Consider the following 11119-nt stretch of genomic DNA (forward strand, 5'->3'; position numbering starts at 1 on the left):
TGGGCTGGCCCATGTGTGGTTCACTCGCTCGCTCGCTCTTTGTGGGAAGCAGAGACAACTTGACGCAGAGAAGGGGGATAGGGTTTGTCCAAGAAAACTGCATTGGAAAGCCCATGTGAGGAGCCCGCTAAGAAGCTCACTCTCTGTCTCTCCGCCTATATCCAGCGATAAAATTGAGGCGACAAGCACGAGGTCCACATAATTTCTTCATTGTAGGAACATGAGCGCACAGGGGATTGAGAGTATGGAGGCGAAGAGGAGGAGGGGGGAGAAGTCCGCCACCAGCGAAGGTGCCATCCCTCTAGAGGTGCTGGACTGCGCCTTCTGCTTTGATCCCCTCAAGCCTCCCGTCTTTCAGGTTCTCCTCTTCCTTTGCCCTAATTGACCCCATCTAGATCCACTATTGCATAAGGGATCTGGTTTCCATGTTATTTCTAGGGTTCTATTTTTCTTGGAAAAAACCCTAAAAGTTCATATAGGGATTATATACATGGAGCTGAAGTAAATCGAATTACATCTTAGGCACCAGACACAAATTTTGATCAATGTCATCATATAGGACAAATAAATAAAGAAAATAAAGTGTTACTAACTACCTCACTAAACGCACACCGGTTATGGTACTTTGTTTCACCAAAACACCCAATCAGATTTGCTAGCAACATCACCAAAAAGGAAAGTTCAGTTTTGTGATTTTTTAAAAACCAAACATCTGTTCAAATTGGCAACATAAACTTTGAATTATGTGCACTGTCATAGTCATCTTGCATCAGGAATATTGTGTCATATGCATATTGCAACATGTTGACACCGCCCTCAAAATATTCTTCTAGTAGTCCTTCAACTAACCCAGTTTTTTTGGCATTCTCCATCTACATTGCTAGTACATCAGCAGCTAAATCAAAGATAACAGTTGATAGGGAATCCCCTTTCCTCAATCCTTTGTGGGTGGGAAGTATGGGCCAATACAAGCATTTCATTTTACCCCCACATGCCAAGGTCTAATAGTAAACACAATCTAATAAATCCAGTTTTCAGGAAAACCTTCCAGTTTCATGATTTGTAGAACAAAAAGACATTTTAGTTTGTCATATGCCTTTTAAAATCCAACTTTAGAAATAGTTGAGCTTTACTTTTTTACATGACATGTATTCAAAGCTTCATGTAAAATAAGTACCCCTTAAATAATGTCTCTCTCATTAACAAAAGTTGTCTGAATAAGGGTATGACATCACTAACATCCATATTGAACCTACTCATAAGGATCTTTGTAAAAAAAACTAACATTTCAGTTTTCCTCTTAGATTTTAGGAACATGGGTGATCAAACCGTAACTCATTGTAGAAATGTTAAGCCCTCCTATATGGAAATCATCAAATAAGGCCTTGAAATCATTTTAATAAATTTCCAAAAATGTTGATAGAATGTTGAAGTGAATCCATTAGGGCCAGGAGATATATTATGAGCCATTTAAAGTGCCGCAATTTTAATTTCCTTCGGTGATAATTCCTTAGTTAATTTAACTCAAGCCTCTATGGGTATAGTAAATGAAGTTTCAACCTCAAAGGAAATTGTAGAATGTTCAGGATGTCCTAACATACTTTTATAAAAAAATATAGTCAACTAATTGTTTAACCTTCAATCACCCCTTCATATTGGTTAAGGGATGTAATTATATTTTTGGTATGCATGCAATTAGCTTTAGCATGATAGTACCTAGTGTTACTATCCTCTTCCAAAATTTATTTCTTGTTGCTCTTTGTAACCACTTCAACTCTTCTTTTTCATAATCATGTCTAGTTCAACTATAAGTTCCAATTGTTCATGTACTATGCAGTAGTGAGCCCATGGATTTCGCAATGTTTATCAATGTTATCTATTTTTAATAGATTATCCTTTTTTTCATAATTCTATACGAGGCATTCATATTTCTATGCCATCCTTTTAGTTTTTTCCTAAGATTTCTCAGTCTGGCCAACCACTTATCAGTGTTAGTTCCATTGATACTGCGGTTCATCCAAAATTCATGTACTAACTCATTTAGTCCTTCCTTCCAAATTTAAGAGTTTTCAAACCTAAAAATTGGGCCTTTTTTCTGCATGTCCCATGTATCTATATACAATGGTGCATGATCAGATTTCTCCCTTCTAAGGGCGACAATATGAGGCATTTATCCTCCCAATCAGTCTTGCAAGTCATCCTATCCAATTTCTCAAAAGTGAGTTCCTGCAAAGTATTGCCCCATGCATAATGTCTTCAATTCATCTTAATTTCTCCCAGGCCAGTGTGTACTAGTACAACACTAGATACAAAACTCCAGTTTCCAAGAGTTACTGGTTTATTCTTTTTAGAAGAATTTTGAATGCTATTAAAATATCCACCAATCAAATTCAGATTTGTAAAATCACACAGAACCCTTGAAAGTTTCAGATTTGTAAAATCATGCAGAACCCTTGAAAGTTTAGATAAAAAGCCAACTTTCCTTTCCATTTGGGCTTCCGCTTAAACCAACATTAAAATCCAAATGAAGTTTGTTTTCTTATCTTGTACTTTTATATTTATGTAATAGTCACCATCGTCTTGTGTTCCTATATACATACAATGATTTGAAATTAACACCAAGAAATAGCCCCCTAGATCTAACCCTAGCAGGAGTATGTTGCCAACGAAAATCCCTGCCAGCACATATATTGTGCAACTCAGTTCTAGAGAATGGTTGTCTCATTGTTTCTTGCAGACCCACAAATTCGACAAGTTTTTCCATAAATAACTCTCTTAAGTATCTCCTTTTGACCTCTCCTCCAAACCCTCTCATGTTTCAAAAAACAACTCTCATTTTTGTTCCTTTATTTACTTTTAAATTTTCGAATGTTTGTAATGGACAAACAAGTTGCACACACCCATTACCACTAGCATGTTTTTTCCTATTTTTTATTAGAGAAAACATGTTTGAGATGATCCCACCAGGCTTTTTCCATATCCGTATGACTATTGTCTCCATCAGAGAATAACTCCTCTAGGTCCACATCCTCGATTTCAATCTTACTAGGAGTGTGTATCTTAGGGGGGGGAGGAGATTGTTGGTTAGTTTTCTTGTGTCATAAGATCATATCTAACTTCCTGAAGAGATTTAATACCATTAATGTTACGATTAACATATCAGAAGAGCAATCCAAATTGGCCCCTGCATAGGAGGCCATCTAAGCAAGACTAGGATTACTAGAAGAAACTATATTAGGGATGGGTATCTTACTAGAGTCATTCTTGGCACCAACCCTATCTTTGGCAAGATATTCAATCATGAGCCCTCCTGAGACTTCAATCTGTTACACCTCCTTGGATTCTCATCCCCTTGTTTGTTAACATTTAGATCTCTTGTGCAGACTTTCCTGATTTTTGAAGTAAATGATACACCCGATTCTTGGATAGGTTCATAGTCATTTGATTCTCTTCCTCATTATTTTTCATCTCATTCACCTTGCTCTTTATTTTTTTACTACTTTGGTCTATGACCCTAGTGCCTCCATTAACTGTTTCCTACCCGCTATCTTAATAGATTAATTGTTGTAGGAACTCTTGTTGTCTTCTGTTCTTTTTCCAACCCTTGGCAAGTGGCAACCTCATTGATTTAAATTGTCTAGGAAACTGGGAGTACAAAGAGGTCGAACTCCCACCAAGTCATTGTTCAACAAAGACAAAATTTTCTTTGAGCTTTTTTGGCAAACATCCTCCTAACTGCCAGGGAGTCTCCTTTGTTTATGTGTACGGAAATGTTTTTAGCAAGTGTATCAGTGTTATCTTTCTCATAGGCAAGCCCATGATTAATGTTTTTCCTCTGTGATATAATGCAGTGTAGGGTCGGGCATGTGATATGTTCGTCTTGCCATCACAAGCTTCGGAAGAAGGACAATTGCCATGTGTGCGCCATTACCGGAGGCTACAACCGCTGCATCGCCTTCGACCACATCCTCGAGTCTATTAAGGTCTCTTGCTCCAACTCCATCTATGGGTGCACCATCAAGACACACTACTACCAGCAAGAGGAGCATGAGAAATCGTGTCCGCATGCGCCGTGCTTCTGCCCCGAACCTGGTTGCGGCTTCGCAGGCTCAACCGCCCAACTCCAGCGCCATCTCACTGTCGATCACATGTTGCCCGCAACTGCATTTGCGTATGGATATTCTTTCACCCTTCATATGCAGGAAGGAATGCGTGTTCTCCACAGGAAAGAAGAAGGTGGCCCCCTTTTCCTAGCAAAGTTCACGTTGGTGCCACCTTTCGGCAATGCTATCTCCATCTTGTGCATTCATCCTCATGTTGTGACAGAAAATCATAGATTCGAGTGCGATGTTGATTTCTACAGCCGCACCATGGGATGGCACCAACATTCAAATTTCCAGATCATAAGCACGAATCTCTCCAACGGGTTCCCAGGGGAGGAGGCCAGCTATACATTTGTTGTGCCAAAAATTTCTTCCGACCCGCACACCACCACCACCCGCCTCCTCATTCGCCCCCCAAAGATAACCTGTCCCTAAGTGACCAGCATTGGAGAAGTTCGTAGTCAGGGGGTTTCTACCGCATATGTGTGGCGGCAGTGATATGCCGTGGTGCTACTTGAGAGTTGTTTACTAGTCATGACTAGTTGGATGTTTTATTTTATATCGCCAAAGCTACAATTAAATAAATCTAGAAGTTTGTGATAATTTGGTCATGTGCATCTTTGGAAGAAGGTTCACTTTTGTCATAGCTAGGGTCGTTGTTGAACTTTGATGCTTGAAAACTTGCATAGTGGTGGGCTTATCACTCCAATTGAATGGATATCGTCAGCACACGTGGAGTATGTGTTGAGATTTTTATTACGGAATGTTTTGCTACATTTTCTTTTAAAAGTGTACATTCACACATATACGTTTAGCTATTGATGGTCAAGTAAAGCATACAAGTACGACGATGTGCACCGGTAGGCATATACTCTCTCCGTCTCAAAATAAGTGTCGTGGTTGAACTAAAACCACGGCACTTATTTTGGGACCGAGGGAGTACAATACATAAAACAACCACAAGCAGCCTACAACAAAAGAAAAAGCAACCGTGTATGACACTATGACTACAAGGTCCTTGTCGTCGGCGTAACTATGGTGACCTTCTAAATCTTCATCGGAGCTCCCATAAGACGAACAACAACACAAAGGGGCGTAGCCAGGCTCAGGCAACTAGGGCCATGGCCTGGGGTGTGGCTGCGCACCCATTCGTTAAATGTAGCAATTTCTAGTACTACGGACCCGGTGGCTACTGTAGCTTCAGATGTTGGACTAGGGCGTTGGCCGGCGCTGGCTACGCCGCTGAGAACACGGATATCATAATCTGCCAGACAAGCCCTTTCGATGATCATCCGATGGCCGCGGTTTCGAGTTTGCCGTGCCGTTTCTCCACCCTCACCACACCAGAACATCAACGGAGGAAGAAGGGCACTCTCAGCTTCGTCGAATCAAGAAACACATGAGACCACACCTGACCCAAGATCTGTCAAAATGCAGATGGAGCGGGGAGGGCTTATTTAGCGCTGCCACCACCAAAAACATAAGCTTCATGACACACTAGACAGGAGACGGGATTCCACCTCCCTGCCCACGCACCGGGGTCACAGCCAGAGAGGCGATGGCGCGCGGCGGACAGGGCGATAGGGTTGCATACATGCACTAAAGGAGTCGAGACGAGACTCGAGCCGAAACCAGCAGTGACATGAACACGGTGGTGCAAACAGAGGCCATATGGGAGTCGAAACCGATGCCAATCATTACGGTCATACAAATTTTCCGAGGTTGCAAATCGGCACCCTTTAGGTGTATCCTCTTGCTCTCCTTTGTTGAACCAAGTGAAGTAAATTTTCAAAAGTGTACCCTGCATGTCACAATACAAAGGCAGTGAATTAGTGTCCCACCTGTCGACAATTTCTTGGTTAAAATGTTCTTGTTTATTCCATAACTTCTAATCCAGAGTTCTCGAATTTTCGTGTGACGATACCATCATACCACTGACGTGTGTATCAAAACACTGTCACACCAGCAATGTAACATTGATTTGCAGTGTGGCTAGCTTTATGGATATACAAATCTGAAGGTTGCAACATTTATGTCATTGTCACTATGACATAAAGTCCCAAGCCCAAAGTTGTACTGTTAAAAGGAAAAAAAACATAGTTGTGTAATTCTTTTGTCTGCATTTCCTGATAGAGATACATATCATAAGGGAGTGTAGCACAGTAGAAAAAGTTCAACAATCCATGGCCATTTAACTGAAGAAATCAGAAGACATATACAGCATGGTCAAGATGATTAATGGCTCTTTGTTGAGCAAAACAGTTGATTCTCAGCATAACCTTCCTCAAATGCAGCCGGCAGTTTCACCAACCCTGGAGTACAACAGAAGAGGGCAGAGGTGATTTAATTCATCACAACACAAAATATTTTACATGCCATTGTACTGACAGTCTAACACCAATGAATAACTTACTCTCAATAATCACTCTAGCAGTCCGAGCTTACTGAAATTTGAAAATCATGTGCATAAACATAGATGATGATTGCACTCAGGTAAGCTTGTGCACAAAAAACAACTTTGGAATTAAATACTTTTGGCATTCAAATCACGATACTGCTTACCTGACCAAACAAGATCTAATATATTTTCTATTTTCCACATATATATTTTATAAGGGATAAACCTCCCATTGAGTGTTGAGGCTGACCTTGAACCTAACATAGAGATCACCTACATGACAAACATCTGAATTTCCTTGGCCAGCACTGACACGACGATGTTTTGGACATCTGGTCATGCAGAACAAGAGCATGTGGGTAGAGAAAATAAAGATGTGTGTTGCTGCAGCCGTCCATCATGGTGAAAGAATGGAGATATTAGAGGCAAAGTGAAACGGCGGCATCTCGGTAGTCTTACCGATAAAAAACCAGAACCAGGTAATAACTCAAAGAATCAAGAACCAAGAAGGCAAGTTCTCAACATGGCATGCAACTACTTTACATATAACACAAGTGCATGTTTAGTAGTACTTGCTAATCAAAATCTTAGTACCAGAGCTTGAACAAGAGAGTAACAACATGTGCAGAGCTGCCGAAAAGAGGTCACCCAACATCTTAAATATCATGTCAAAACTTGCATAAATTTTTCAAACTAAGTCTAACCAATAGCAAGCTATCAAAAAGCAGGTAGGCACACAATTAGTTAACGGAGTCTACTAATCCAAAAAAGCAGAAGGAACTTCTCCATGGAGCATACACTATCTGCTTTCAGCTAGCCAAAATGACATCGATATTGGAATGGAAGCATTAAGTAAATGCACACATGGGTACCTGAACAACAACTCTGTAAACATGTACATCACTTCAAGTACCCCCAGCCTGTCCATCGATTTATGCATATAGCCAACATGGATCAACTAGCTACCACGTACGGAAGTGTAATTTGTTCGACCTCCTTCCCACGCTTACGCTTGACACGACAGACTATCTTCGCAGAAACACTGATCAACTAGCTGCCACAAACGGAAGCATACTTTGCCGCATCGCCTTCCCACGCTTACGCTTGTCGCGCACTATCTTCACGATACTGACAGTGATGCTGTGGGTGCTAGAAGCAAACAGTGAGGAGCCATCATTCTCTGTGAACAGTAACCCGTCGGAGAGGTTGGTGCTCCTGACCTGGAAATCAGAGGACTGCTGCTGACCCATGGCGGTGCACCTGGAACCAAGACGGCACCTGAACCTACGCTCAGCGGTGGCATGAGGATCCACGCACAGGACGGAGGCAACATTGCCGAAAGGCGGCGCCAGGGTGAATTTCACCAGGAACAGGGGAGCGTGGTCTCGGGCGTGGAGAACCCACGTCCCTTCTTTGACAGGCAGAGTGAACTTGGCGTCGTACTTAACCTCCTTGGATTTCCACTTGTGATCGCCGGTGAGATGAGCCAGGAGCTTGTCAGTTGTGCCGGCAAAGCTGCAGGCGGGTCCTGGGCAGAAACATGGCGCGTGCGGGCACGAATTGCGATGATCTTCAGCCTTGTAGTAGAGTGTCTTCACAGTGCACCCGTACACGGGATTGGAGCAAGGAACACAGAATGACTCCAGGATTTTGTCGAGCGCGATGCATCGATTTTAGCCACCGGTGGCCGTGCAAATGTGGCAGCTGTCCTTGTTCGGTAGGCTGTCGTGGCAGGACGAGCAGATTACATGCCCAACTGTGCACTGTGTCTCAAGAAGGAAAATGCACCATGGTTAGAGGCCTGCTTGTGAAAATGATGGTTATGCTGCAAACATAGATCTTCAGTTTCAGTTCAGAAGGTTGCAGGGAAACAGCAATGAAGAACCGCGCAAACATGATTGACCAATTTGTTCTTGCTGAAAAGTAATGATGCTGTGACATGGAAATGTTTTATGCAGGCGGCAAATTCATTGCATAATCTCTTAGCAGGTGATGCTTGACCAAAATTTGGCCACAGATTCCACAAAATCAAACAGACTCATTTTTTTCCCGGTACCTTGGGAGTTGCAGGTGATGCTTGACCAAAAAGTTTACAGAAAGAAAATACTATATAATTGGAGAAGGATGACTAGGTTGCAGGTCGAATCCATTTTCGTAGCTGTTCGATTCAATCATTGGTTTGTAATTAAGGTGCTTGATGAAGGATGGGGAATGGTCTGATTTAGGAGGGCCCTGTGGTATTTGCAGAGCTATATGGAGCTGTTCACTTTTAGAGCCGAAGAGCAGTACACTTGAGTGCAATCCTCTTGCAATGCAATGAGTTTGTCACTGGATGTTGAGGATTCAGGTAGTTGATGATTCAATCAAGGATTCAGCTTTCAGTTTGCTGGTGCCTCATACAGTAAATTTGACAACACAAAAATCTGACCTCAAGGGGGGACGTAGGGTGAGATTATTTGGTATAAGACACTGACGGATCGCCTTTCCTTTACATCTTCTGCAGCAAGATATGCGTGAATGGTGAATCAACATGATACTGTTGATTTTACCTGAACTCTCTTTGCCATCTACTGTATGATTTCTACCAGAACTTATAGATTTATTTTACAGGCATGGCAGGGCATGGCATTCGGGCAACCCAATCTCCCAATACAGTGGTAGACCAAACAGGGCAAACGGTGCTATCCAACAATCCAATCTACCAATCTCGTTCGAACAAGGGAAACAAAAGAGGGGATAAACAAGAGATGTACCTGGAGGAGCGGAGGGCGGAGGGGATCCAAGCAGATGGTGCAGTCAAGAAGATCCAGATCGATGCTGCCATTGCTGGCCGCGGATCTGTTCGTCTTCTCAAGCCGCCGCGGCTCCCCTTCCCTCTCCCTCTCGCCGTCGCCGCTCTGCATCTCCTCCTCCATTGCTCTCTGCCCTGCAGACTCATCCATTGCTCTCTCCCCTGCAGATTCATGCCTCTCTGCTCTGCCTACTAGCCGTTCTGGTCTGGTGATGCGATGCGATTGATGTGACGAGACGGACAGTGCTGCAGAGGACAGATGGGCTAGTTCTGAAGGCATGGGCAACCCAAAAAAAATCACGACCGGTCCGCGAACACCGATGCGGGAGGTTGACATCCGATGATAGTCGCATATATTTTAAAAAGTTATCAATAAATCAGATGAAATTGATGCAAACACGACCAAATTTCATACAAATATGACTAATTACATACAAACATGACATCTTTCATTATATTTCGAACATTTAGAAAGAAAAAACCCCGCCCCTAAATCTATCCTACCGCGGCGGCGCTCGACGTCCAATCCCGTCTCGTCTTTCATCAGTCGTCTTCATGAGCACAGGCGTTTTTAAAACTGTGTTGGAACCTGGACAGATGGGGAAGTGGTTCGCTGCTCAACCCTTTTTTTACTACTACTCTGTTTTCTTTTTCTTTTTCCTTTTTAAGAACCTCTGGTTGGTTTCTTGGAACCTTATGTTGACGCTCAAAAGTGGCACGATCATAAAGCAGCATGCCGGGGCGAAAATCTTGCCGGGGTAAAATCTTGCCGGTGTGAAAGCTTGCCGGTGTAAAGGCTTGCCGGCGTGGAAAGCTTGCCGGCATAGAAAGATCGCCGGTGTGAAAGCTTGCCGGTGTGAAATCTTGCCGGGGGAGAAACCTTGTCAGGGAGGAACTCTTGCCAGAGTACAAACCTTGCCAGAGTGAAACCTTGCCGGTGTGGAAGCTTGTCGATGTGAAATCTTGCCGGGGGAGAAACCTTGTCAGGGAGGAACCCTTGCCGGAGTACAAACCTTGCCGGAGTGAAACCTTGCCGGGTAGAAACATTGCCGGTGTGGAAACCTTACTCGGATGGAAAACTTGCCGGGTTGGAGGCTGTGATAGTCAATCGAACGAGAAGTTGAATATGGGCTCAAAAGGTTATTTAGATGATCTCGGATGGAAAAATGATCTGCACGGGTTGTCTTCGTCTCATCGAAACGATCGATTTTGATATAAAAATCGTTCAAATCCGAGTTCGTATCCAAAAGTTAGAGCAATCGGAGTGCAGCCCTGTCACGAGGCGAGATGTGGCGCGCCCCACGAGACACATGTCTGACGGGTAGCGCGAGGAAATAGCCTGTGTTGCGAGACCGATCTGACCCTCAAGATGATTTCTGATCAAAAAACCTTCAACATGAAAGTTGTTCGTCTCGTCGAAACGGTCAAGATTGCTTTTGGGCTTGTTTTCATCCAAGATCGTTTACCACCGCAGAAAAGACCCGCAAGGTGCAGCAAGTTTAAACCAAACAGTTTTGGAAAGTTCGGATAAACCAGTCCGAATTTGACTAGGGTTTTGAACGTGAATTGATGTAATTTTCTTGTAAGGAAAGCCTAGATAAATTCTTTGCTTGTACGGGAAGTCCAGCCGCCTCTTATATATGTTGGGGGTGACGGTCGATTGAAACAACACCAATCGAACCAATCTATCAATTACACTTTTGTGTTCATCTACTTTTATCCCTCAGCCTTGTATCTTTCTTTCTCGTTCTTCGTTCGTTCTTCGCGTTGGAAGGCAGCGATCCACGAGGCTCTAGGGGCGAGCGAATCGACCTAGGGCAGCCCATA

General features: G+C 43.1%; 2 protein-coding genes across 3 annotated transcripts; one reads left to right on the forward strand and one right to left on the reverse strand.

Moving 5' to 3' along the window:
• Positions 1 to 206: 206 nt before the first annotated feature.
• LOC123057689 (putative E3 ubiquitin-protein ligase SINA-like 6) lies at positions 207 to 4785 on the forward strand. The gene is made up of 2 exons (XM_044480607.1): positions 207 to 358; positions 3852 to 4785. The coding sequence occupies exons 1-2, from the start codon at positions 221 to 223 to the stop codon at positions 4536 to 4538; spliced, it is 825 nt and encodes a 274-aa protein (XP_044336542.1). The 5' UTR covers positions 207 to 220; the 3' UTR covers positions 4539 to 4785.
• A 1434-nt stretch (positions 4786 to 6219) lies between these two features.
• LOC123057690 (E3 ubiquitin-protein ligase SINA-like 10) lies at positions 6220 to 9613 on the reverse strand. 2 transcript variants are annotated; one of them, XM_044480609.1, is made up of 2 exons: positions 9255 to 9613; positions 6220 to 6415 (listed from the first exon to the last, which is right to left on the reverse strand). In XM_044480609.1, exons 1-2 carry the CDS (start codon positions 9570 to 9572, stop codon positions 6407 to 6409), a joined length of 327 nt encoding a protein of 108 aa, XP_044336544.1. In that variant the 5' UTR covers positions 9573 to 9613; the 3' UTR covers positions 6220 to 6406. The 2 variants fall into 2 exon arrangements, with proteins under 2 accessions (XP_044336544.1, XP_044336543.1); XM_044480608.1 differs by having other exon boundaries at positions 6220 to 8264.
• Positions 9614 to 11119: the final 1506 nt, after the last annotated feature.

This window comes from Triticum aestivum, chromosome 3A (assembly GCF_018294505.1).
Source record: "Triticum aestivum cultivar Chinese Spring chromosome 3A, IWGSC CS RefSeq v2.1, whole genome shotgun sequence".
NCBI classification, from domain to species: domain Eukaryota; kingdom Viridiplantae; phylum Streptophyta; class Magnoliopsida; order Poales; family Poaceae; genus Triticum; species Triticum aestivum.

What these genes read in the sequence shown, in the direction of transcription:
- LOC123057689 (XM_044480607.1), top strand. Translation starts at nt 221, where the DNA reads ATGAGCGCACAGGGGATTGAGAGTATGGAGGCGAAGAGGAGGAGGGGG. An exon ending in TCAAGCCTCCCGTCTTTCAG is followed by an intron (nt 359 to 3,851) that starts GTTCTCCTCTTC and finishes GATATAATGCAG; the next exon opens with TGTAGGGTCGGGCATGTGAT.
- LOC123057690 (XM_044480608.1), bottom strand. Translation starts at nt 9,572, where the DNA reads ATGCCTTCAGAACTAGCCCATCTGTCCTCTGCAGCACTGTCCGTCTCG. An exon ending in TCCGCCCTCCGCTCCTCCAG is followed by an intron (nt 8,265 to 9,254) that starts GTACATCTCTTG and finishes CTTGAGACACAG; the next exon opens with TGCACAGTTGGGCATGTAAT.